At 53.0% G+C, this 26059-nt stretch overlaps 1 protein-coding gene and 1 long non-coding RNA gene across 4 annotated transcripts; one reads left to right on the top strand and one right to left on the bottom strand.

The window, feature by feature from the left end:
• Positions 1 to 872: 872 nt before the first annotated feature.
• On the bottom strand, positions 873 to 7714 carry LOC142028762 (uncharacterized). Of its 3 annotated transcripts, none has more exons than XR_012649689.1 (3): positions 6427 to 7714; positions 2926 to 4058; positions 873 to 1855 (listed from the first exon to the last, which is right to left on the bottom strand). It is a non-coding gene; the product is annotated as an uncharacterized LOC142028762 (long non-coding RNA). The 3 variants fall into 3 exon arrangements; XR_012649688.1 differs by lacking the exon at positions 873 to 1855 and adding an exon at positions 2061 to 2693; XR_012649687.1 differs by lacking the exon at positions 873 to 1855 and having other exon boundaries at positions 2061 to 4058; positions 6427 to 6578; positions 7324 to 7714.
• Positions 7715 to 8208: 494 nt separating this feature from the next.
• Positions 8209 to 22909, top strand: EEF1A2 (eukaryotic translation elongation factor 1 alpha 2). Its single transcript, XM_075020915.1, has 8 exons — positions 8209 to 8363; positions 9831 to 10053; positions 13799 to 13978; positions 15062 to 15358; positions 19586 to 19736; positions 21190 to 21446; positions 21533 to 21767; positions 22489 to 22909. Exons 2-8 carry the CDS (start codon positions 9910 to 9912, stop codon positions 22614 to 22616), a joined length of 1392 nt encoding a protein of 463 aa, XP_074877016.1. The 5' UTR covers positions 8209 to 8363; positions 9831 to 9909; the 3' UTR covers positions 22617 to 22909.
• Positions 22910 to 26059: the final 3150 nt, after the last annotated feature.

Here is a 26059-nt window from a genome sequence, read left to right as displayed (position 1 = left end):
AGGGGTCCTTCGGAATCGCTGGAACTGCCACACAAACCCTCCACGTAACGTTCAAATAACACCCGGAATTTGGGGCGAGAAGAGTTAAAAAACTGGTACTGCGGGGTCCGAGTCCTGGAGAGCCGAGGCAATGCCTATGGAAAACAGAAACTTTCCAGAAAATTGCTTTCTGTGTGGAATGGAAATGGGGTTGAGAACACAAAGGGAATCCACACGTAAGCGTCACGGGGAGACACAAGAGCCTCGCGGTGTCTCCACAAAGGCAGTGGGCTATTTGCTATAGCTGAAGTGTCATTCATTTATTCGCTCTCCCAAATCCAGCAATACTTCAGAGCAGCGTGCTGTGGCCCACTGAGGGTTCGCAATAAAATCTTGCGGCTGTGGGAAAGAGCATTTTTAGGGGGTGATGCTTTAGCCATTTTAGGGTTTGGAGGAAGGAGGGAGCCCGTATCCCAGCCTGGGGTGGTTCTGGCACAAACTGACCCTGCAGTGAGGTTCATTCCTCCCCCAGCCTGTGATTTTTCTTATTAAGCCAGGGTGATTCGTTAAGCACCGGGGGTGAGCAGCCAGCTCCAGGGGAGGCAGGGCTGGCTCGCTCCAGGAGGACATCGATCTCCCCACGCAGCTCACGGGGCTGCAAAAGTGCTGAGATGCCCTTGGGGCTGTGTTTTTCGGCGGGGCAAGCCCCCCCACCCCACCCCAGCATGGGGACACCCTGTGTGACCCATGTCCCCAGATCCCCCCACCTCGCCCACGCAACAAGGCAATACTCCGGCCATCACATCATCCCAGGAAATCATCCGGGACGGCTTCGGGGAAAGCCTTGGCACCACAGAGCTATAAATAAGTTGTTTATTTTCAAAGTCTACCCCCTGAGGTTTAAGGACCAACACAAGAGCATGTGTGATCCAGCTCAGGACCACGTTCCTCCAGCCGTGCCTCAGTTTCCCCATTGATGATACTGACTCGGTGCTTTCCAGGGCAGGAGTTGGCTAAAAGCTGTGATGGACTTTGAATATACAAATACCAACAGGCAGTTTAAACAGCCACAGGGTTGTTTTCGTGCCCAGCGTTAGGCTTCGCTTTTGTGCCTCATGGTCAGGTTTGATCAGTGGTTTGATTTCGGGGCCCCTGGGACCCGCAGGCCAGCCCTGCCGGGAACATTCGCTCCCAGCCCCACCAGCTGCAAAGCACAGAGAGCTCTAGGGCACAGGCTTGGGAGAATTTTCTGGCCCCGAAGGGAAAGATAGGAAGGCTAAAAATGGGGTGCTTCAGACCTGAAAAGTCCCTTTTGTTTTAGTGAAGCCGGTGTCATTTCTCAGGTTCCTCCTCAAATCCTTCCTGAGAGATGTATTCCTGCATCCCCTGTCCCTCTAATAATGTACAGAGCAATAAGAGGATATCGATATAGAGATTATATCCTATAATGGAGTATATTTTCCCCAGCAGGTACAGGGTGCCTTTGTACCTCACTGAGCCTGAGTGGGCTAATTGCTTTAATTAATGATGGAGCAGAGATGAACAAACACTTCCTAGTCCCTTTGTGCAGTGACACCACTTACACCCACATTTGGGGCTGCTTTTTAAAGGATCAGCTCATTAAGCAGATAGCACCGGGCCCACGATGCTGCACCCGTAGCAATGGGGGATGAATCGGGGCTTCGCTGGTTCAAGGGAGATCGATCTCCCTGCGTGGATGAATGACGGTCTCCAGCAAAACCTGTCTTGCTCTGCTCTTCATCCCAAAGCCAAATCCGCTTCACCTTAATGATGCAGCGGGAGCAGCGCCGGTGGGACAGCGCAGCCAGGGGGATTGATGGAGCATCCAGTCTGGTTTCCCACGACAAAGCCTGTCCTGGGTGTGTTGAGGAGAGGAAGATACATTTCATTTGTATTGATCAAGAATCAGTAGTTTTAAAAGCAAGCAGATGACAAGATTTGAAAAGATTTTTCTCTTCGATTTTCCTCTAATTAGAGCCTCTGAGTTGACTGCAACTCTCCTTATACTTTGCTTTTGAGCAAGGTTTCTGTGTTTTCCTTTTATTTTTTTTTTTTTCCCCCAATCTGGCTCCCTGGGCTCCATGTTACAGCTGGCAACTGGCTTTTGTTACCTGCTGGTTGTGTGTGCCGTTGGGAAATAGCCTTTCGTGTCACGTTTTGTACTGGGCAGAAACATCTGGAAGGCAGCAAAGGCTGCGGAGCTGAAGGAGCTGCTGCCTCTGGACTCCGCCAGCACTCACGGGACATCACAGATGGGTGTTCGCTAGTGCTGGGGACGATGGGGCACCCCAATGCCCAGCCGATGAGGTTTAATGCTGCTGCCAGATTCCCTCTGGGGTTGTGACATCCCAGTGGCCTCAGAAATTTGGTCAATGGTGAGAAAATCACGCAGCAGCCTCTTGCCCACCGCCTTGCGCCTGAGCACGCAGCTATTTTCCTCCCGGGTAAGAAGGCAGCGCTTGCTCCCGGCACAGCAGTCGTGCAGACTTGAGCTCTCTGCAGTGCTACAGGGCCTGATCCTGCACCACTGAGGGTTTTGCTTAATTCTCCCTCTGTTGAGAAGGGAAGCAGGCATGACTTGTGCTCAGGCTTTGCCTTCCTACTCCTCCTGGGCTGCCTTTGCCCAGCTGTATTACTCAGTGCCAGGTTTGGGATTCGGACAGTATCTGCCCAGCGCAGGCAGCTGCTGCCACCTATGGATAAAAAACAGCCAAAATGTTCACCCCAGACACTGCATTAGGGCCATCCGCTCGTCTCTGCCCAGGGTTTTTGCAGCCTCACAGAAGTCAGAGCAAGGGTGGCTGCGAAACCAAACCCATGGTCGTGTTGTGGCTGGGCATCTTCCCCTGCCTGCGCATGTTTAAATTGGAAAAGGGGATGTCCTGGAAATGCAAGGGGAGAATGGCCTCGAGCAGTATATTTTACCTGTCAGCTGGAAATCACGCTCTGCCCTTTTGAGATATATGCAACGAAGTGACCCAATCATCCAGGGCTGATTTCCCCAAAGGCTCGGGGAATTGGCATCAGGGCCCCCCCTAAAATTCTGAGTCTGATCTGCAAATACACACACTGTGGAGAGAATTAGGTAGAAAGTCAACAACTGCCTGATTTGCCTATGCAAAAAGGATGTCTCCGATTTGGAAAAAGCAGTGAAGACAGGGGACTGCTGCTTGCTGTAATCCAGAGGCTTTAGGTGAACTTGGTCCCACAAATTCCTGACTTTTGGCCCATCTGTTCCTCTGCAAAAACTGGAAAATCATCTTGCAGGAACCAGCAGTGGTGCTGAGCAGGATCCCTCTCCCTACAGAAAACTCTCAGACCAGCACCTCCTTTGTGGGATTGGGGGGAAATTTCGCTCCCATCATATGCAAACAAATTCCTCACTAATATAAATCCGTGGGCTTTGATGGGGGTTGGTTCAGCAACAAATTTTCTCATTAAGTTCCCTGATCCTTATTTCTCCCTCTGCATGCATCCAGAGCTTATGCTGTTAGCCAGGTATCTCCATTAACAGCCCTTCCACTAAAGTGATCGGAAGATATGGGCAGCCAGGGCTCTTTTCGCTCAGTGGCTGTGTTTTAATATGAAAAGCCATCCCCAGGATTAATGCAGGCTTTTCCTAACTCGGAGATGTGCACTGCTGCCAAAACAAACACATCAATCTGTTGTAGCTTGATACAGCATCAGACTCCCTTGCCGTAAAATCAGTGTGGTCCAGGAGCAACCGAGCATCCTGCAAACAGCATTAAACCACAGGGCAGAGATGTCTTATCTCACTTGGGCTTGACCTAGATCAGGGTCTGTCCCCTCCTCGGCACACAGGGAGATTTACAGGATCAGCTTCTTGCAGCCCCCGCAGATGCTACATCCAGGCATCAGAAATGCCAGGGTGTCCCTGAAGGGATGCATTTAAAATGGTGTTTTTCTCCTCCCCTGGTGTTAAAAAAGATTTCAGAGTGTGGAAATGTTCTTCCGGGCTGCTTTCCGGATGGACAGCGGCTCACGTTGAGCAGTTTTACCTTGCACAGCCTCTTCTCTGCCAGTGGCATCTTGGAGAGCTGGAAGAAATAGAGTAGCAATATTAAAGTGACAGTGGGGAGGGTGAAGAGCAGTGCAGGAGTTAAAATCTTCAGAGGAAATCTGAGTTTTGGCGAGGAGCTGCTTTGTTTGACCAGGGGATGTGCACCCAAGGGTGTCTTATAATCCCTGAGGTTCTGCTGGGCTCGGAGAGGTGGCAGCCCTAGAGCGGAGGGAGTTTCCCATCTCGACCCCATAACTCAGCTGCTTGGTGGAAAAAAGGTTTCTGGCAGAGCATCCACCCACGCCCAGGGTGGATGAGGACAGTTTTAAAGGTCCTTAAGCATTGTCCCTTCAGCATTGCTACCACCCGATGGCTGTGGCTACACCGAAACCCCGGAGGGCAGGTCCCAGCGGTGCGAGCACGATGGTGGGTCCTTGAGTGCAGCCTGCCCTGCACAAGGTAGACTGCTGTCCCATCAGGGATGACACCAGACACCGTCCCCAGCTGGCTGGGTGGCTGGAGGGCTTGGGCATCTTGTTATTGCTTCTGAAGTTTATTTTTAACCCCCTGGCTCCAATTTAAAGGTATCAGCAGCATGTGCTGAGTGCAGGACCTCAAAATACTCCCCTCCTCCTCCTTCCCCTGCCTTTCTGTCCCATCGTTTCTGTCTTCATCTCTCCTCTCCAGGTCTACAGCATGAGCATGAGCTGAAAAACCTGCTCACGTTAAAAGTTCCATGAAATCTTCTCCTGTTTTGGTGCCTTGGGCCAGGAGTGCTGCCAGGCAAACACACAGAGAGAGGCATGACACATCAACACGGGGGCCTGGAAAAGTTGACCTCAAAGCCAACCCCACGTAAACATGCTCTAGAAACCTCTGGGAGATGCAGCGGGGAATCCCACCCCATCTTAGCCCCAGTTAAGCTGGGGCCTGATTGAACTGGGAACACCTGTTTTATATGCACCAGCACTGGCACTGGGAATTGCCATGGGATGCGTGTTGTATAGATGAGGAGAGGATGGCCAATGTCTCGGTGTTTTAAGCTTGTCCACTTCCAGCAGACGGTAAATGCTGAAACATCTGGGTGCAAAGCCTCTGCAAAGCCTCCAAAACTGGTGTGGAAGGAGCTGGAAGCCTGACCATGGGAAGAAGCATTCACCCCTTCCATAAAGCTGCCCTATAGAGGACAACCACTGCCCTACACGCCTCTGATCTGCTTTTCCGATGGCTGTTGCCTGAGGCCAGTATAAGGCATTTCTTCCTTTCAGGGAAAATATCTCTATTTTTCTGCATGGGAAGAAGGAAGAAAATAGCAATTTATAGCCATTCCTTGTGTCCAGCCCCAACTTTTCCCTGGTGAGAGCAGGGTTTCTGGAGCGACATCAGGGCAGGCATCCCTCGTGGCTGCTGTCTGCTCTGCCCAAACCCCCACCTTCAAAGAAGACCTGATGCATATTATAGCGACAAAACCACAAGTGCTCAGTTAGCTGAACGCGTTACTCACGGGAAGAAACACCCCCAGCGTGAAGGCAAATTCAGGCAGGCAGCCTGGGGTGTTCGCATCCCAGATACATACAAATTACCGGCACTGCGGATTATTCACTCTCCCAGTCACACTATGCAGGGCCTCTTTGGGAAAAAAAAACCCAACAAACTCAATTATTATGTCTGGGCAAATGGAAATTTTAGCACAGCTTAAAGCATCAGATCCTAACCTGGGGGCTATGAGACTGGATGGGGTCAAGGTGATGATGAAAGGGGTAAGAGGTACCTTATAATGCATGTATGCAGCCTGCCCTTCCTTTTGGGGGGGTGGTGTCTGTTTTCTTGAGTGACCCCAAATCATTTGGTGATGGTTTTTGGGGTGAGGGAATCAAGCCTAAATGGGATGAACGGGAGTTGTTTCAGCTGGGACCAGAATCTGAAGCCAGATGGATGGAGACGAGGCGCTAAACTTCAGCCGCCCTCGGATTTTGCCTGCTCAGGTCTCTTCAATTTTACATAGCTGAACATTTAAGGACAGATTGCCACTATTTTCCAAGAGGGAAAACGGTTCCACTTGGGTGTGACAATCGAGCTTGATGGTCCACAGGGACCACACGTGTTCGGTGAAATCCTTTTCTCTGGGCACCGGCCGGACCTGGGCATATAGCTGTGGCTTTAAGCTTCTCGGAGGCTGGGCGTAAAGTGGCTTAACCGAGCCGGGATTAGCCAGGTCTGACAGCCCTCTCTCCTACTCGTGTCCCATACTATTTATAGTCCGATGGGCCATCAGGCTCTGTTTCGTTGCAGAAGTACAGTGCACTGCCTGTTTCTCTTTTCCCTGCCTGGGAAAAGGGGTGAAAATTCAAATTCTTTTTTACTGGAGAAGGAATGGAGAGAGGAGAGCTCCATCACACACTCACCTGGCCCAAGTGGCAGAGGGACCTGGGATTTACTCCATCTCCACAAAGACTAAAGTCTTCATTAGCAAATGCAGCCTCTGCCCGGCTGAAGGCAGTTCCCAGGCTGCCTGCAGCCCTTGTATAAAAAGGGGAGGTTATTTCTTGGCAAAGCACTAAAATAAGGATAGAAAGAATAAGGTATTTATATACCCATCCCTCCCACGTGTTATCGCACTTGGTGTCCATCCCCAGCACATCCAGACCTGGGGTAAGTCTGCTGCTCCTATCCCAAACCAAGGCTGGGTCAATGCCTTTAAATGCTCTCTTAGAGCCTTCCTCTTGGAAATTTCTTTTTATTTTTTCTGGCACTCAGTGTTTATGTTGCGCAAGGAATGCTGCATAAAAGTAACAGATATCTTTCCTATCATATTTCCAAGAAAATACCAATGGACTATAACATTTATAAAAAAATAAAGTCTCCCTTTAAGCATTAATGAGAGGTTAGTAACATTTTAATCTAGATGATGTGTAAGTTTTTAACCCTTAGTCTATGAAGGTAAGAGTACCTTCATAAGAGTACCTAAGGGTACCTGATTTAGCTGTTAAATTCACTGGAAGGATGGTCTAGGCCATAAAATTGGCCTGGACTATTACATAGCTTAATTCAAAATTAGCTTTCTTTTGACCTATATTTGGCTTTGGGACACAGAAAAATTTGCATTAGCCTTGTAATTGCACAGCTGACACAGGTATAAATATTCTGACCACTACATATTCATTTTTTTTATGCAAAGAAATTTTCGTGGTATTACCGAAGGAGATTACATACGGTTTCCTTGTTCCCCTGGGACTTGAACCCCATCTCCCATTAAACGGGATGACGTTAATAAACCACAGATTCTCGAGCAGCCAACATACGTGTTGCAGGTGCAGGAATCTGTTTTGCTCCATTTGTCCCTTGCTTTGCTGTTTGCTCCTGGCCTAATGCATTTCCACCGAGGCAGAAATGTGGGTCAGCGCCTGCGGGGCTCTGCCCAGGGACGCGTTTGCCCCCTGTGCCGTGCAGGGACCCCTCTCCTCCCAGCACGCGTGGGAAAACAGCCCTTCTGCACCACTGGCCCCACTGGGGGCAGAGCGAGGGCTGTGGTACTTGGTGGCCCTGGGCCCCCTTCCGATTCCACCCCCAGGCTGCCATAGGGGGTCCAAGCCCCACTTGGCCTCCATCTCCACCACTCCTCCTGGACCAGCACTGCCGTCATTTCCCCTGTCTTCCAAAAAGCCCTTCTTCCCATCTCCCCTTACCCCTCCATCTTCCTCCCATCCCTCTGCCTCCAACCTCCCCATCTCCGCCAGCCCTCCACCTCCCTCCCCTGCCTTCATCTTCCACCTCTCCCATCTCTCCATCCTTTAGCCTTCCACCTCCCTCCCACCCCTCTACCTTCCATCCTTGCCCCCCTCCAACCCCTACCTCCCACCCCCCCAACCCCCCATCCCTCCCCCTCCTCCCCATTTCTCCCACCCCTCCATTTACCCCCATCCCTCCCCTTCCTCCCCATTTCTCCCACCCCTCCATTTACCCCCAGCCCTCCCCCTCCTCCCCATTTCTCCCACCCCTCCATTTACCCCCAGCCCTCCATTCTCCCTCCCATCCCTTTTACCACCCCCCCATCCTTCCCAGCCCTCCATCTCCCACCCCCTCCATTTCTCCCACCCCTCCACCTTCCCTCCCTCCTAGCCCCGTCCCCCCTTTCTCCCCACCCCCCTCCCTCCTCCTCCTCCTCCTCCTCCTCCTCCTCCTCCCCCCGGCGCGCCTCCTCCTCCCCCGCCCGGTACCGCATTGCCGTAGTGCGGGGGGGTCGCTGCATTGCGCTGTCGCCGTCAATAGGTGGGCCCCTCCCGGGGAGATAAAGCCGCCGGAGCCCAAGCTGGCAGCCTCTGCCACCCCGACCGCCGCTCCGGTAAGAGCTCCGGGGGTCCCTGTCTTCTCCCCCCCCCCCCCGCCACCTCCCTGGGATGGGGCCCGATCCGCAGCAAAGGGGGGGACCGGGCTTTTCGGGGGGAGGGAGGGGAATATCCTGGTCCCAGGGGTTGGGGGGGTTCGGTGCATATACAAGCACCCCCCCCCTTTAAAGTGCATGGGGTGCTGCTGGTCACTGGGGTGGGGGGGTACCCCTGGGTGGGGAGGGAGAGGATGGAGCTGGACCGTTCCTTCATCCCGCAGGTGGGAAATAACCCGCTTTCCCCCTCCCCCTGCAGCGTTTAGCTCCTTGAGGGGAGAAAAAGAAAAGAAAATCAATCCCCCGGTTCCTAAAGCGACCCCCCCCCCCCCCCCCCGCATCGCCCAACCTCGGTGCTGGGGGTGCGTATGAGGGAGAGGGACCCCCAGGCAGGGCTGGGTGCTGCCGGGGAGCTGGCATCTCGGGGGGGGGGCTGCAAAATGGCCAGATCCAGGCTGGAGCTCTTCAAGGACAGGGGAGGGAATGGAGGGAATGGGGGGGGGCACAGCCAGGGCTTTTGCTGCCCAGGGAGGCTTCTCGCAGGGGATATTATCGCCCGCACGACTGCATCGCTGTTAGAGCAGCAAACTCCTCCTGACCTGCTTTACTTTTATGGGCAGATTCGTAAAATTGGATTTTATTAGACGTCAAATTAAAGCTCCTAATTGTGCCGGGTTTGCGTAGCAGCCGCAGAGCCATGGTAACGCTCGGGAGATGCCAGAACAGCTCCCCCGATATATTGATTGGCGTTTTTAGCCTCTTCCCTCCGTTTCATCCAGATTCACGGCAGCAAAATATAATAACCCCCCGCCCCGGTCCCGCCGCAAGCTCAGCCCGTGCCGCTGAGCTTTCGGCAACCCCGCTATTTGCAGCCCCGCTTGGCGGGGAGCGGGCGAAGGCTATTTTTGCGCGTCCCATTTTGCGGACACCATGTTGTCACCCGAACCGTTGCACGGCTTGGGAGTGGCGAGGGCACCCACGGCTCCTCCCAGGGCACCCACGACATGGAGGAGATGCCCTGGGGTTTGGAAAGACCGAGAAGGCGGCAAGTAGCAGCCTTGAGTCGGAGGAAGGTTTTTCTGGGGAGGAAGGGCACCTTCGAGGCACCGATGACGTAGCCCTGGGAACTGGGGGGTCTCCGGGAGGGCGGTGGAGGGCGAGACGTTGAAAAACGTGGCATCTCGCGGAGAACACGGAGGCTGGATGTGGCGGCCAGAAATAGCCCGGCTGGCCTCGACCGGGGGCGGACTGGCTCCATCCCAGCACGGGCAGAGCTGCCAGACGAGGCCGGGCACCTCCGGCCGGGAATGGGGCGCGTGGTCCGGCGGGAAGGTGGGGCGAGGGGAGGAGAGCCCTCCCCGATGGGCCGGGAGGTTGCCGTCACGGGGGGTTCTTTTGACACGTCTGCCTCTTCCCCCCCCTCCGCAGCCTCCCCAAAAACGCAGCCGCGTTCCCGCAGCCCTCCCCGCCGCCGCCAGCCCCGGCCAGCCCCTCGTAGCCCACCAGCATGGGGAAGGAGAAGACGCATATCAACATCGTCGTCATTGGGCATGTGGACTCTGGGAAATCCACCACCACCGGGCACCTCATCTACAAATGCGGGGGCATTGACAAAAGGACCATTGAGAAATTTGAGAAGGAGGCTGCCGAGGTGAGGAGCCCGTCCCTCAGCGTGCCCCCCCCACCCCACACTCCCACCCGCAGGGATGCTCCGCACTGACGCCCACAAGCATCCCACGGGCAATATTCCCCTTTTCCCGGCGCTGCCCTTCTCGTACCTTCTCTTTCTCCCTTTGTTCCCATCTATTTTTTTCCCCTCTGCGCCACTGGGTCTTCCTGACTTCTCTGGCCTTGGGAAAATAGGCCATTTGGGCGCTCGCCACCCTCTTCTGCGGAGCTGGGGGACTCCCTGCTGCGGGCTGTTAATGAGGGCAGGGGCACCAGCGAGGTCTGCGAGACGGGTTAGGGAACCGGCGGGAATCACCAGGATTCTGGAAGAGCCACAAGCCGTGGTGCTTCAGGGCATGAAATTGTTCTAAATATTGTGCTTGAGGAGGAAAATCTGAGAATCCCTCATTGCCTAGTGCAGGACTCTCTGAATTTCACTCTGAAGCATCTACTTCCAGTGCCTGCTGGGGACAAGGTGCAGCATCAGCTGGACCAATCGTTTGATCCAGTTCGTTAAAAACCCCATTCCCATTTTTCTCAGGAGGGTGGTCTGACGTGTAGCTCGATTGGTAGCCTTTAATACAGAAAAGCTGGCACAAAGCGTGAGCATTTAAGTTAAATTCTTTTGTTTAACTCCTATAATGGTGGCATTTACAGCAATTTAATAGTGCATGCATTCAGCAGGCTGTCACACAGGAAAGCACCACCCAATATCTATGATGTGGCAAACACAGAGATTAAAGAGGAAGAAAAAAAAGTGAATTGGAAGCTCTCGGAAATTAATGATGGTAAATTCTAGAGAGGTGGGTGAGCCAGGAAAAGCCTGGCTGTGTTATTGATAGGGCAGATCTGGTCTCTCGGAAGATGGCTTGTCGTCATCGTTCCAGGAATCTTTAATGCAGATATCCCTCGATTCCTTTTTTTATTTTTTTCTGGACAAGATCCCATATTTCAATGAAAAAAAAAAAAAAAGGTTTACAGAGCTGCCACTCTTGATTAGACATTTTGCTGTCTGTCTGTCTTAACCCTTTGAATTTGCTGATAGCATCTCAGCTAAACCACCCATTTTCCTGCCTCACTGTCAGCCCTTTTTTCCAGCCTTTGAATGAAAAGCTTCTTCCTTCATACAAAATGATCTCTCTCGCCCCTGTTTTAAAATGGTCGCTGATATCCCTCCATATATTTCCCCCCTTTACCTACAGATCGGATATGGCGTTGATTAGGTGATCCTAGATATGATTGCGGCTATTTTAATTGAACAGACACTTTCACTCACTTGCCAGAATACGCGGGGACTGGAAGCTGCTATTAATAGCCTATTGACTGAGCTTACAGACTCCATTTTCTGATGCAGGGCTGGGGAAGGGTTTTCTTCCATTAGGTGGCATTCGCAGGAAATGGAGGCCTGTGTGCACCCAAAAAGCCAACAAAAAAACCCCAGGGTCTGATATTTTTTTTAAGAGAAAAGAGAAAGGATTATTTTTTTCTTTTTCACTCAGAGGCAGAGGTAACAGTATCTCCGAAAGAAGAGTTGTTCTATTTTTAAAAAAAGAAAATCAGTATTTGTGGTCTCCAAATAGAAAGCTGTCCTTCCGCTGGGGTTTGATCAAGGAAAATCAGGCTGTTTCTGGCACTGAACAGGGAAGGTATTGTGCAAAGCTAGATAATACCCTGGTTTTTTTCAACAACAGCTCTGGGTAACTGAATATACCCCGTGAAAGGAGGGAAACTGTTTGCTAAATAAAGGATCTCATTTGTCTTGACGTTACGTATGATACCGAGTTCGGCGGGGGGGGGTTCACATGAGATGACCGGCTTTTTGTGTGCATTGCCTGCAATAACGTGCTGATTCCCACTTAGCTCCCACGGGAGAGCCAGGGGTCTGCTCTGTGCCTCAGTTTCCCCATCCAGAAGTGAAGGAATAGGCTGCCGAAGGGTGAAAGGCTGCAGGGTGTGCTGATCGAGCTCCTGCTCGACAACTACCCGTTATTAAAGCATTGCACAAAATGCACCGTTCCTCGGTGTATCTCCGCCGTTTCCAGCAGTAAATGAGCACGCTCTAACGATCCCCCCCCCCCCCTTTTCCCTGGCAAGAGAGGGGTTCAATGCACATGCTGGAAGGGGTTAACCTCCGAGCTCCCGCTCTGCCCCCTCACTAAGCCTGATGCCAGGAGGATGCTTAGGAGCAGAGATTTGATTCTGGATTTTTCCACACACCCCCCAACTGCCCTCCCTGCAGGTACGAGAGCTCGCAGCTGCCCAGCAGGGATGGGGCATCACCCTCTGAACCCAGTATCCCCTCCGAGGAGGGGGAGGCTTGCCCCTGGCTTTAGGATTTTGCCCATAATCCTCCAGAGCAAGCTGCAAAGTCATCGCAGCGCTCAGCTCTTACATAAATGGGCCGGCACCGTTAATTCCTTGTGCTGGCTGGGAGTGCGGGAGTCGGGGCAGACCAGCCCCTGGGCACGGCGTGGGCAAGGACAGGTTTAGATGTGATGCTCTGTTAGCCTTCTTGGTGAGGATCGTCACTGAAGCGTTTGCTGCCTGCCATCAGGAAGCGCATCCCTCTGGACCAGTGATTTATAATTGGCCAGGATGAATTTTACGCATTGATACTCTAGAAGAAACCACGGTCGCAGAGAACACCAGGATGGATGGATGGGAGCGGGGTATCTCAGATCTGTCCTTGCACAGTGGTAGGAGCCCATTAAATCATCCGCAAATGACCTAAATTCCGTTTTCCATCTTAAAAAACCCCTTGCATCTGAGGCCAAGAGCAGATGATCGATGCCCATTAACCCTTTGCTTTTGCCAGGCTCCCCAGACTGCCCCGGCACACTGTGGTCAGCAAGGGCCGGTCTTGTCCTGCCCCAACTCCACGTTGGCAGGATCCCAGCTCAGACTGGGAGCACCACCTCCATGCTGGGAGGGGGGAATTCCGGCTCTCCCTGATGGCATGATGTCAAAGGACACCGACCCAAAGGAGAAAGCAGTTCAGAAGTGACATTGTGGTTTTACCAAGGAATGTGCTTTATCACAGGACAGAGAGATTTACTGTAGCTAATCTCACCCAGCATGATTTTATGCATTACAATGTTGGCTGAGATTTTGGCCATTTGGCAACAACAGTTGGTCTGGCTGCAGCTCGCAGTAGCTTTTTGTGTGAATTCGCACACTCTGTGGCAAAAATCAATCACATTTCTTTTCTGCTCATAGCAACCATCTCGCATTTAATTTTCTTTTAACCCATTCCCCTCCTCCACCCCTGTCAGTTATGGGCTCACTCATGCAGCAATGCCCTTTCCCACTAACCAGCTGTCTCACAGGTTTGGTTAACAGATTAAAATGCAACAATAAGAAGATTTTCACCATTGCTGTGTAGTTCTGTAGCAGCATGATTTCCCAGCAGCAGTGCAGGACTGTGGCGTTTCATGGAGGAGACCTCGTGGATCACCGGTTCCAGCTCCTGCCCATCCAGCCCCACTCACAAATTCACTTCATAGCTCTTCCTCCACCCTCTTGAGGAACGCATTGAGAACAACATCTCCTTTCACCTGTATTTATTAGAATAGATCATGGCTGCCATTGAATTTAGGGATTTTTGCCTTCAGTGTTTGTAACGTGACCTTCTGCCTGTGTGAGCCTGGGATGTGCCCTAGAGGGTAGGTTGCTGGTACCAGTGCTATGGGCTTGGGTTTCTCACCAGCTCTTGCCTTTGTGTTGGCCAGATGGGGAAGGGGTCCTTCAAATACGCCTGGGTGCTCGACAAGCTGAAGGCCGAGCGCGAGCGTGGCATCACCATTGACATCTCGCTGTGGAAGTTTGAGACCACCAAGTACTACATCACCATCATTGACGCACCTGGCCACAGGGACTTCATCAAGAACATGATCACCGGGACCTCCCAGGTGAGAAATGGTGGCCAGGGAGTGGGGAGCTGCCAGAGGTGGGAGGCTGAGGCTTGCTGATGAGCCCAGGGTCACGTAGGTGCTGTTGGAGTCCTTCTGGAGGTGAGTAGTTGGCACAGCAGACATCAAGTGACGTTGAGCAGGGTCCACGCAAGAAGCTGAGTAGCACCAGGAGACCCAGTTCGCCGTGGGCCTTTACCTCCCTGGGTGTCTGGGAGAAAAGGCTTCCTTGGGCACAGAGGGGTGGTTTCTCCACCCCATTTCCCCTACTTGGAGGAGGTGGGGATGAATATGGCCTCTCTGGGAGGTGGGATGCTATGACCTACAGGCCTTTGTGTGAGGGTGTCTCCCACATTATTTTAGTCTCAGCCAACTGGGGTATACGAGAAACTTCCAACAATCCCTTAGCCTTTATTGGCTAAAGGAGACTCCATGGGTCTTTTCTCCTTCCTTTTTCTCAAAACAGCTGTCTTTGTCCCATAAACCACATCACATTGCCAAACTCCATGGTCTACCCTTCCAGGGTAGGGCGCTTTCCCCTCATCACACTGCAGAACATTCCTGCATCTCGCTGTGGTTGACGGGTGCTGGATGAGCCTCGCTGCATGCCCAGTGAGATTCTCATCACAATTCCAGTTGGGCTGGGCATGGCTTTTTGTCAAACCCATGCAGCTTCTGCTGTAGGCTCTGGATACAGAGGTAAGCCAGGGAACACAGTTTGCATGGCCGTAGTCTCATCCATCATCCAGGGAGATTATTTGCAAGACTTCGGTAGGGTTTTACATCAGGCCTTGTCTGTGCATCCCTGGATGATCAAGAAGAGGTCCTGGTTAGTCATGCAACCTGGAGGAACCCACCCTGGTTTCCAGCCCACACTGCAACACCACGCACAGTTGGCAAGTCTGAAATAACACAGTTAGGTCAGGTTTGAGGTAGATCAGCAGGGTTATGGGTAGCAGCTGGCAGGGAGTCTGTCCAAACCATGAGTAGCGTTCATGTGGGACTTACTCAAACCTCTCAGGGGTGTCACCAGGAGCAGTGCTCTCTGGGGACAGAAGCAATTCATTAGCTCTCTCCTCCCAGGCTGACTGCGCTGTCCTGATCGTTGCTGCCGGTGTCGGTGAATTTGAAGCCGGCATCTCCAAGAACGGGCAGACTCGTGAGCACGCCCTGCTGGCTTACACCCTGGGGGTGAAGCAGCTCATCGTGGGCATCAACAAGATGGATTCCACAGAGCCCCCGTACAGCGAGAAACGCTACGATGAGATCGTCAAGGAGGTCAGCGCCTACATCAAGAAGATCGGCTATAACCCAGCCACAGTTCCCTTCGTGCCCATCTCGGGCTGGCATGGAGACAACATGCTGGAGCCTTCTCCCAATGTAAGTGTGCGTTGTGTTAGACTTTTCCCCCCACCCCGGCTGTCCTGATCCAGGCTGAAGCTGACCTCCATGCTCTGAAAACCACGGGCACATTTCAGGCACCCGTTGTGCGTAATGACCCGTGTTGCCAGCATGGATGTGTTTGTCACGTAGCTCTGCTTGCACGGAGCCAGGATGAATGGGAGCACTGTTCATGGGCACGCTGGTTGCTGTACCGTGGCCAGACACCCCAGTGGCTAAACATGAGCATCTTCAGGACATGATCTATATGGCTTTGCTTGTGGGGTGTAATTTGAAGGTTTCATATCGTCAGACCCGTGGTGATGTCAGAGTCATCTGCAGAAATTGTCACTCTCAGTGGGAACATCATGTATGTTTTTAGGGTGTTGCTTTCTGAGTGAAATAACATGATCTGGTCACAGGCTTGGAACGGTTCCCACCACGCAGCTCCCGCGTGTTGGGTATCAGGTCCCCTTTCCCGTTGGTGCTGAATGCCACTGTGGTGGCCGCACCTCCGGTTCCAGTGCTGGGATGTCACTCCTTAAGGCGACTTTTTTCTTGAGGAGGTACCAAGTTTCCCATGCCAAAACCCGTGGTTTCCTAGAGCATCCATTTGGGGCTGCTGCTTGTGCTGTTGATTTTTACAAGGCCCTCCCTCTGTCCATCGGTGATGAGGATGGTGGGGATACAAAAGCAGGGTGCTCTGGGTAGGCCCTTGCCCTTATTTCATATGACAGCAGGGGAGAAAGAAGAGCTTGAAGAAGGATGGGGGCTTCTTGGCAGACAGGCTGCCAATAACAGTTGTTCCTCTGACATTTTTTTGGAGAAAAAGCTGCCCCAGCTTTAGTCTTCTAAAGAAGTGATGGGCTGGAAAGTTCTGGCCAGAGAAAGGTCCCTGCTCTCCTGCTGGCTTCTGGGTGACCTTGAGCAAGTTGCTCACACCAGAAATCCCCAGCAATCTCTTGTGAAACCAATGGGAAATATGACGCTTAAGGGGACTTCAGGACTTCACCTGTGGATTACGGGTCAGGGCTCTGTGACGAGAGAGACAACGTGTGAGCGTAGCAGCGACTGAGGGAGGTCAAGGATCACGAGCCTGAGCTAGAGGAGCGCTGCAATGCAAGCTCACACCATCATGAAACGCAGCTCACAGCCTTGCACGGGAAAAGCAGCTCAGTTGGGGCTGGCTTGGAAGGAAGGAATTTTTGGGGTGCTTACGAGATTCCTATCCCCTGTGGAGCAGAGCTGGGATAAAGGTCAGCTGCGGCCATGCCAAACCCAGCCACATAGTTCCTGGGTGCCTCAAATCAGACAGGCTCCAAATGTCAGCAGCTGCTGGGCTGGGAAGATGATCCCGAACAATTCTCCTATTAATAGGCTGCAGAGGGGAGGCACGGAGCAGGACGGGGCTCCCTGGCCCCCTTCCTCCAGATGGGTCTCAGAGCATGTTCTCAACGTAATGCACTGCCCAAGAGAAGGCAGGGGCCAAAATAACTCAATTCTCTGCCGTAAGGAGGCAGCTGGCTCCAGGGTGGGTTGCCAGAAGCTGCCTGAGCTGGTGAAGTGGGAAAAGAGCCTGTCCAGAGATCTGGATCAGCGTGAGTTTTGCTGGAGAGGGTGCAGGGTCCTCCCCATGCTGTGGTCCCCAGGAGGTCCCCATCCTGCCTTTGCCAGGACACCAGCTTGGAACAGGGTCCTCCTCCCCATATTGCACCATGTCTAGGAAAGCTCGAGCAGGAAGCTGGTGTAGATATGTCTCATCTCGTTCCTTGCCTGAAAAAGCTCTTTTTTTTTTCACTCGCAATTTCTGGCAGGCTTTCTCTAAAGCACAAGGCAGTCAACTGACTTGTCTGTTTGTCAGGGGACTTATCAGAAAGTGGGGATTAGAGCCGTGACGTCCCTGCAGCTCCTGTCACCTCCAGGCGAGGGGAGGTGTGGTGGTACGTCAGGCTGGAGCCAGCTCTGCGTGGGAGACTCCAGCCCACATCCCTGTTGCACAGCAGCCCAAGGCCAACTGCAAAAAATGATGGCTGGGCTGCGCTTGCATCAAAATTTGACATTTGAGAGCTTTTTGGCAAATGGTTTTTTATGTGAAGGCAGCTTTCTCTTGCTGCAGCCAACAGAACTGGGCCATTCGATGTGGTTTGGGAGACTTTCACCCCTTTGGGATGCTGCAACCCAAAGGCACCCAATCTGTGGGGCGAGGGAGCGTGGTGGCCTGGGGCTGCAGGCTCAACGTTGGGGTGTGTGGGGTGGGCGTGCTGGGATGCTCACGGGCTGGGTAAAAAATCAGAGAAAGGCGACTGGTCTGTAAAATGCACTTGGGGTGCAAAATAGTTGGGGCTCAGCTGTTATTTATGGGGGCTTGAGCCTGCAGTTTGTCCTGTCTGGCTGCGGGGTTTGGTCAGATCCTGCTTTTGCCGTAGGAGTGGTGGAATAGGAATTGCTCTTTGGGAAGCAGATTTGGGGAATACATAAGAGACGTTTTACTTGCGTGGCCCTAGGAGGCAGCACAAACCAGGTTTTGCAGATGCTTCTCACCCTAGGGCCATGCTGAGGTCTTGCAGAGTGGATTTGCTCCCAGAAGGTGTCAAACTGTATCTTTATCTGATTCTTGGGATGTCAAGTTTTCTGGCTAAAGCATCGAAAGGAAAAAGGACGGCTCTGACAGCCCCACATCACGGGGCAGAGGTTGCCATTTCTCCATGTCCCCAAGCCGTGCAGGGGCAGAGGGACGGGACCCACGGGCACGTGGGTGGCCGTCACCCTCGAGAGCAGAGCCCGTGGGCAGGCAGCCGTCGGGGCAGCTGCTCACACAGGCACCTGCCCGGCATTTTGGGCCGTGCGACAGCAGGCTGGAGGGAAGGTCTGAGTCATCCTGCGCATCACATGCGGCTCCGTCACCGGCTGGATGGATTTATCATTTTGCCGAGCTGTTAGCCTGGTGCTGGGGCCGGCTGCGTAGCAATAGCTGCAGTGCCCTGGGACGGATTCCTCTGCAAAAGTGTCCCCAGGGTCCTCCTGCCACTGTCGCCAAGGAAGACAATTGGTGTCAGACGTCACCCTCCGAAGGAGGCTGACCTGAATATGTTCGATGCGGGCTGAATTCCTTGGCTGGACCTGGCTCTTCCCTGCCTTGCTCCTTCCCGAAAGCAGTGCAGATTGCAGGATAAGAAACCTGCCTTGGCATAGCCGTGTCCTCCAGGGATGGCTGTGAAACTGGGGGCACTTTGGGGGTCCCATTTCGCCCCTAGCCCCAGCCCCATACCCATTGCACTGTGCCACTGGTGTTGGTGCCTAAGGGAAAAACGACGTCCATAATGTGTGTGATGGAGCCGGGGCACACGGGCAGCATTTTACATCTGAGTGGGAAAATATTGTCTACACCTTTCTGTGCAGAGGAAGGGGGAATGACCTTGCAGACTCTGATCTCTGTTGTATCAGGGTTGTTTCAGACCCAGGGCTGAATTATTCTTGCTGGCAAGCCCCAGGCGTTACTACAGCTTCCAGATGTGCAGCATCACCCCAAGACAGCACTGTGGTTCCCTGCATCAAACCATGGCCTCTGTTGAGCACATTTCCATACCTCTCTGCCTCTTTTCTGGCCAATTTTAGCTTCAAGGGTCCAATTTAGGGCAGGAGCAGAGAGCATCTGTGAAAAATGATCCTGCCCCTCGGCAGCCCTAGTGCAAGCACTGCGTTTCCAGGATCTTCCAAGCCTTCCAAGGGTTTAAAATCCAACTCCTGGAGGGGTGATAACAGGAGTGAGCAGAGAGAAATGAATGTCTGGGGCTCACCTGGAAGAAACTTGGTCCCCAGGACTGAAGTTTGGGGGTTTTGTAGCTGGGACTTGGCTGGAGACCCTGTGGTCCCTGTGCTGGAGGCATCATTGCTGGAGGGCAGGATCCAGGCAGCTGGTGCAGCGCCCATGGGTTGGTGTTGGAAACGGGGGCTGTGAGTTTGCTGGATTTAACCACTTCCATCCTTTTTCTCCTGTTAATGGATGTTTTGCACGTTTCTAGAAGAGAAGGGGGGAGATTGAGCAAAGGGGTGCAGATAAGCCTGCAGGGATGGTGGAGTGGAAAGAGCTCCCCAGCCCCCAGGTAAAGCCAGGACATGGCTGGACCGACTCCGTGAAGATTGTCCTGGTGGGATGTCTCTCTGGGATCGCTTCTGGGTGCTGAGGACAGGCACACTCAGTGCATCTTGTTGCTGCTCTGTTTCCAGATGCCTTGGTTCAAAGGCTGGAAGGTGGAGCGCAAGGAAGGCAATGCCAGTGGGGTGTCCCTCTTGGAGGCCCTGGACACCATCCTGCCCCCGACCCGCCCCACAGATAAACCCCTGCGCCTGCCCCTCCAGGACGTCTACAAGATTGGAGGTGAGCAAAAGCCTTGCCACTGTCCCTCTTCCCTCTGCTTTAACTGGAATCTTTGTTCCATGGGAGATTTGGGAATGACATTTCCAGGTATTGGGAAACTGGAGGGACTGGATTCTTCAAACTCAGGATAATGTGGAGGAGAAGGGTGGTAGCTCCAGGGCAAAGACCCCGTCTGAGACTGGGCTGTCTGGGGTGGAGGTAGACATGCCTAAAGGTGCCCAGGGACCGGAGAGGAGCAGCAGGTTTGTGAGCTCTCCCCAGGGAACATGCAGTGCCAGAATGGCTGCAAATTTGGGTGTCCCAGAGGTCATGGCTGGCAAGGCAAGTTGGAGGCAGCAAAAAACGTGCTGGGACCCAGACGAGGGAAAAGACCAGCAGGGAGGGCCACCGGTGACACTGGTGCTTGGCAGCTTGGCCACGGTCTGCCCGTGCTTCCCAAATGCTGGTGTCCATCACTGGCACCTCCATCTGCTGAGCTGGACCGTGGTGCCAGCCATGTAGGGAACGCAGTGGCCGGTGAGTCTCCCTTTCCCTCTGGAGCAGTGATGGGGATGCTTTTCTGAGCTATAAATACCCCATGAGCTCTCTGACCTGCTGGCAGCAGTGGGAAGCCCTGCTGACTCACCCGGCTGCCGGATCAGGCAGGCAGAGCCTTTTCCAGCCCTTTTCCACACTTTTCCAAGGACACATGTGCTGCAGAAACCAGGCAGGGATTGCACATGGGTTTTAGGAGGCTTTTTAATGCAGTCTTTTGTTTGCAGTGGAGAGGAAAGTGGTGAGCAGGTCGGTGTCCTCCCCCAGCTCAGCTGGGGCAAAGAGATATGGTTTTACCATGAGGTAGGTCCTTAGAGAGCAGGGACACCGTGGGAAGCTGGGGGGTGGAGGCAGCAGGGTAGATGTGAATGAGCTGGTGGGTCCAGCCAACCTCCCCAGCCCCATTTTCAAGGCTGTTTCTCTTAATGATTCTTCACCTGACTCCAAAGGTGAGTTTTCCCAAAGTTTCCTGATGACACAGGGTGTAAAAGGTCCCCTTCATTTAATTAGCCACCCTCGTTCCCTGGCACAGCTGGTCCTCCTCCCAAGTGGATGGTGTGGACGTCAGGGATGTGGAGCGTGTTGTTGCACACACGCCATGATATGCCCAGTCCTCCGTGCAGGAGATGTCACAGCTGCTACAAAGGAAGAACTTTTGGGGCACGTGGATTGCTCAGGGCCTTCTGATTATGATGTTGCTCCTTTTTTACAAAACATTGGGTAGAAAGGATGGACTCATAGTATTTTTGAAGAGCCTAATATTGATCTTGCAGCTAAAAACTGGGGGAGTTTGGGCAAGAAGCAAACATGGTCTTTGGTTAAACCACTGGAGATGTCTTGCTTTTGCTGCAGCCAGGCTCTAGTCCAGGGATATGCCAAGCAAGTTACGTTTCGCTCTGTTTTGTCCTTGTCTCCGCAGGGATCGGCACAGTCCCCGTGGGCCGCGTAGAGACTGGCATCCTGCGGCCCGGCATGGTGGTCACCTTTGCACCCGTGAACATCACCACTGAGGTGAAGTCCGTGGAGATGCATCACGAGGCCCTGAGCGAGGCTCTGCCTGGGGACAACGTTGGCTTCAACGTGAAGAACGTCTCCGTCAAGGACATCCGCCGCGGGAACGTCTGCGGGGACAGCAAGTCGGACCCGCCGCAGGAGGCAGCGCAGTTCACATCTCAGGTCAGCAGAGCTGGTGGTGCCACCGTGCACGGTCTGCCACCATCCTCCGGCTCCCATCCTTGCCCTGACACCGCTCTGTCCCCCAGGTGATCATCCTGAACCACCCCGGCCAGATCAGCGCCGGCTACTCGCCCGTCATCGACTGCCACACCGCACACATCGCCTGCAAGTTTGCTGAGCTGAAGGAGAAGATCGACCGGCGCTCAGGCAAGAAGCTGGAGGACAACCCCAAGTCCCTGAAATCGGGCGACGCGGCCATCGTGGAGATGATCCCTGGCAAGCCGATGTGTGTGGAGAGCTTCTCCCAGTACCCACCCCTCGGTAAGGGAACAGCTCTTTGGAGGTCTCCTGTGGAGGAGCATGAAGGCTCTATGGGTGTAGAGCTCACACCAGATGTGCTGAGCCTCTCCCAGTATCCCCCACCAGTTAGACTGGGGAGGAGGGAGCTGAGGACGTTTTGCTGCTCCCCCATGTGCTGGGGTTACAAAACTGATGCATGAACTGTGTTAGGGCTGGTGTGGTGGGACGGGCTCTCTGCTGAGCTGGGTTTCCAAAGACAGGGCTGGGTTCTTCCTCTGGGACCACCAGGACCTTTCCTTCAAGGTTACTAAACCCTGATAGTTTCTGAACACAAACATTTTTCAGCTTCCCCATCTCTGCCCTAAAACACAACTGGTCAGGAGAAGAAAGAGGGAATTTTGCTCAACAGAGGTCACCTTTGAAAGTAGGGAAGTGCCGTGTTTTCCTTGGATGATGTTGCACATCTGGAAGCTTTGGCAATGCCGGGAGCTTGCAGAGAGCAGATGTGATTTAAGTTTAATAAATAGTCATTTAAACAGAGAGGAGCATCAGGGCTAGCTTGGTGCTCAGAGCAAGGGCTGATGGCTCATGGCTGGTTCCTGCAAGAACCTGCTCCAAGGACAGGGGTAACGCATGGCATCATGAGTGGTGGGTGCAGATCCCACCATCACCCATCCAGAAGAGCTCATCCTTAGCGAAAGCAAGGCGTTTCACTCACGTCCCCCCGCTCTCCATCCCACAGGCCGCTTCGCTGTCCGTGACATGCGGCAGACCGTGGCTGTGGGCGTCATCAAGAACGTGGAGAAGAAAAGCGGTGGGGCCGGTAAAGTCACCAAGTCTGCCCAGAAGGCCCAGAAGGCTGGCAAATGAATCGTGGGCTCCCAGTGCATCGCGCAGAAACCATCCCTGACACCAGGACGCTGCCACCGTCTCCCCCGGGCGCATGTGTGCACATCAGCTTGTAAGAGTTTATATGTCAACGACTGGATGCTCACCATTAAGGTCCAGTGGAAATTCTTTAAAAGGAAAAGCATGTTCCAGCGTTTGTGAGGCTTCATGTTAATTTTACCAATAAAACTGGTACAACATCCACAGTGGAAAAAAAAACCCCAAACAAAAAAACAAAAAAAACAAAACAAACCAACCAACCCCAAAAGTGTGGAGCTCTGTGTGTGTGTCTGTCATTGAGAGGGGCTGGTTTTGCTGGGTTTTGTGTAGTCCCACGTAGAGCAGATGGTGGGGATGGGCATAGGCAGGGCTGAGATGGAAATACGGGGGAAGGAGGAGAGCTTGGCACCCATATTCAGGGTGTCACCAAGGCCCAGTCCTTACCCAGCTCTCGCCCCTCAACCGATGCAGGTGTCTGGTCTGATTCCCCCAGCCTAAAGCAGGGGCTGCTTTTATGACAGTCTGGGTTTTTATAGTCTCCTTAACCTGCTCAAGTGTCTAATACCAGTTATCAGGGTCTTCATTATCATTTTTTCCATGCAAAATAAGCTTCAGTTAACCCCCTAAAGTTAGGCCATTTAAAGAGAGAAAATAGCATACCCCATGCCTCCTGGAAGGGCCGGCAGCATCGCTTTTATTCTTCATAATGCCCCATCATTTTGGGAGAAGTGGCCAAGGCTGCCTTCTCTCTAATTCTTTCTTCACCTCGCACATGGTGGATCCCCCAGCCCTTTCCAAACAACACAACGGGAACGTTTCTCCCCAGCTGAAGCCGTGTGCTGGAGCTCAGACGTGACTCAGGACTCCCAAGAAGCCCTCAAACTCATGGTCTTCACCCAGGACAGTGTCTTGGCTCCCACTGAAAACTTGCAGCCTGGGGCAAGGTCTGTTCCTCTCCCCACTCCACCCAGTGGCAGCTGCCCCAATCCAAAGGATTATGGTTGCCAAATATTTAGGATTGACCAAAATGAAACAGCCGGGTGCTTTGAGGGAGAAAGGGTGGGAGCACCGAGCGTGGGGAGGAGCGGGAGGTGGTAGGGTGGGGCAGTGAGATGGAGGGACGAGGTGTGAGGGTGCTACTCCCACCCCACCACAATGGTCCGGAGACATTTCCAAGGGATATTTCCTTCTCAAAGGTGGGGTTAGCAGCGTGCTGGGGCATCCTGAGGTTGTCTGTGCTGATGACTTGGCTTTTAGAGGAAGCCACAGTGCCGGGAGCGGACGCCATGCATGGGCTTTGTGAAGGATTGCATCATGCAAGGTCCTTCCCAGGAGAGCTCCAGAGGCACAAGCATCATTATTGTTTGCGTTGCAGGAGCCCTTAATGATCCTAATTAACATGTGATGCTCTGCAGCACTAAATGTCCCCAGGCAGAGCTTCAAGGAGCGGACACCAAGCTGAACTACAGAGAGTGTTGCATGAAGCCATCACCGCCTGCTCCCCCAACGCTGTCCCCATGCCACATCCCAGTCACATACCAACTTACTGAGCCACGTTCCCCAGAACTGTGCGCACAGACCACCAAGGCTCCTCGTCCCTCTTCACACCCCCCAGCAGCCACCAGCTTCATCCATAGAAATGGATTTGGTGCCCAAGGTCTCTGCAGCATTTGGGCTCTACGAAGTGCCGTGTCCTTGGCATACCACAAATTGGAAAGGGACCTGGGGATCCCTCCAGGCACAGCACGACTGTGGGAGGAGGCTGTTTTCCCACTAATGGTTTAATCTCATCTTCCAGCTCCTCATGCATTTCTCGGTTCCTGAGGCACATTGTCCTTGAGCCAGCACGGCAGACTTGTGCCCCTTCCTAGGTATTTCCAAGCAGGGCAGGAGAACATCACCATGTGCATGTTTTTTCTCCATCCCTAAAAGCAGCAAGAACAGGAGCTTCCATGGGGACATCCCCCTGCTACTGTGCAGGTACCTCCAGCTCTCTGGTCCCCAACGAGAGCTGGATCTTGGCACAGCAGGAGTGGGGACAACTTTGGGGTCAGGAGAGGGACAGAGAAGAGTAGGCGTAAAGTCTGCACCTGGTCCTCTATAGCTATTTTAAAAGCAAAAACAAGTTTGACAAAACCACAGCTACGTTTCCATAGAAATATGCCAGGGGAGCTGTGAAAGATGCTCTGGGAGCGATGCACAAGTAGTGAGGTAATTAACAGTGTAGCTGCAGAAAAGGAAAAATATAAACCCCAGAGGGTTTAACTCAAACTTGTTCATGGCTCACAACAGGTCCAAATTTTCAGCCTGATTTCAGTGCTGTTGGTACCCCAGGTAATCTGCAGGATCAGAAGGAAGAGGCAGGGCCTGAAGTGAGATGTCTGCAACTGCAGCATCCCCCATTTTGGGAGGTTTGGGTCAAGCTCTGTAGAGAGCCAGAATAAACAGAAATGTTCTGATTTAGACCCACCTCAAAGCATGAGGTTCAAAAAGAAAATCAAGTACGCTGAATTTCTAGGGGTCTCAAATCAAAATCAAATGAAGCCATGACCTGCCTCTACCCACACCTTGGGTTTGAAGACTCGTTGTGGATCCAGGTTTTGGGACCAGATCAATGACCTGCCACGTGCATATCATTGTCTGACCCTGCAGGGCTCAGAGGCATTCTGGGAAACAATGCTTTGTTCGGGGTGGGTGACCCATTTTGGGTTTCTACCAAAATTATAAGCAACCTAACATCACCTTGAAGTGGGCCACAGATGGCTTTTGGCAAACCTTGCAGCAAACTCAAGTTGATTCGAGAGCCATCAGCACCGTGGGAAAGCAGGTGGGTGTCTCGTGGCCTGTGGCGAGTGATATATAGGGCTGTGCTGCATATAGGGTGAGATGCATTTTAAAACACTGCCTTCTCCTCCAATTCCTCTCTGCCACGGCCAGGTGCACTGGGATCCCCCAGCCGAGAACTCAGAGGCATTTTTTCCTAGCAACCTTTTTTTTATTTGGAGGCATTTTTCATCGTCGTCCTCCCTGCAGATGTCGCGGTGGATGCTTTGCCTCCGTAGAAGTCTCAGCGATGCCACCTCGTGGAAACAGGGACAAAGTCCTGCTGGAGCAGCTGCCAAGGAAAAGAAATCCAGCTCCACGTCCCACCTCTGCAAAATCTGGCCCTGGCAGGCAGCATGTCCATAGCGAAGCAAAGGGTACAGCCTGGGGAGCTGCAAACTGCTTATTGTCATTTCTTTGGGGACCAGAGTTTGCAACTGTGATTGTATTACCTGAAATTTAAAGCTTGTGGGGGGAAAATTACTAGAGGTGGTAGGAAAGTCAAAAAGCGTCAGGGCTGGCTCTCCTGTACTGCCGCGGATCAGCTCTTCAAGAGGTTGTTTGAGAAACCGATGGACCTGGAAGAAGGGGGAAGGAGAGGG

The sequence above is a fragment of the Buteo buteo genome, chromosome 2 (genome assembly GCF_964188355.1).
Source record: "Buteo buteo chromosome 2, bButBut1.hap1.1, whole genome shotgun sequence".
NCBI classification, from domain to species: Eukaryota; Metazoa; Chordata; class Aves; order Accipitriformes; family Accipitridae; genus Buteo; species Buteo buteo.
The sequence above is the reverse complement of the archived record's forward strand: the minus strand, read 5'-3'. Positions and strand labels throughout refer to the sequence as shown.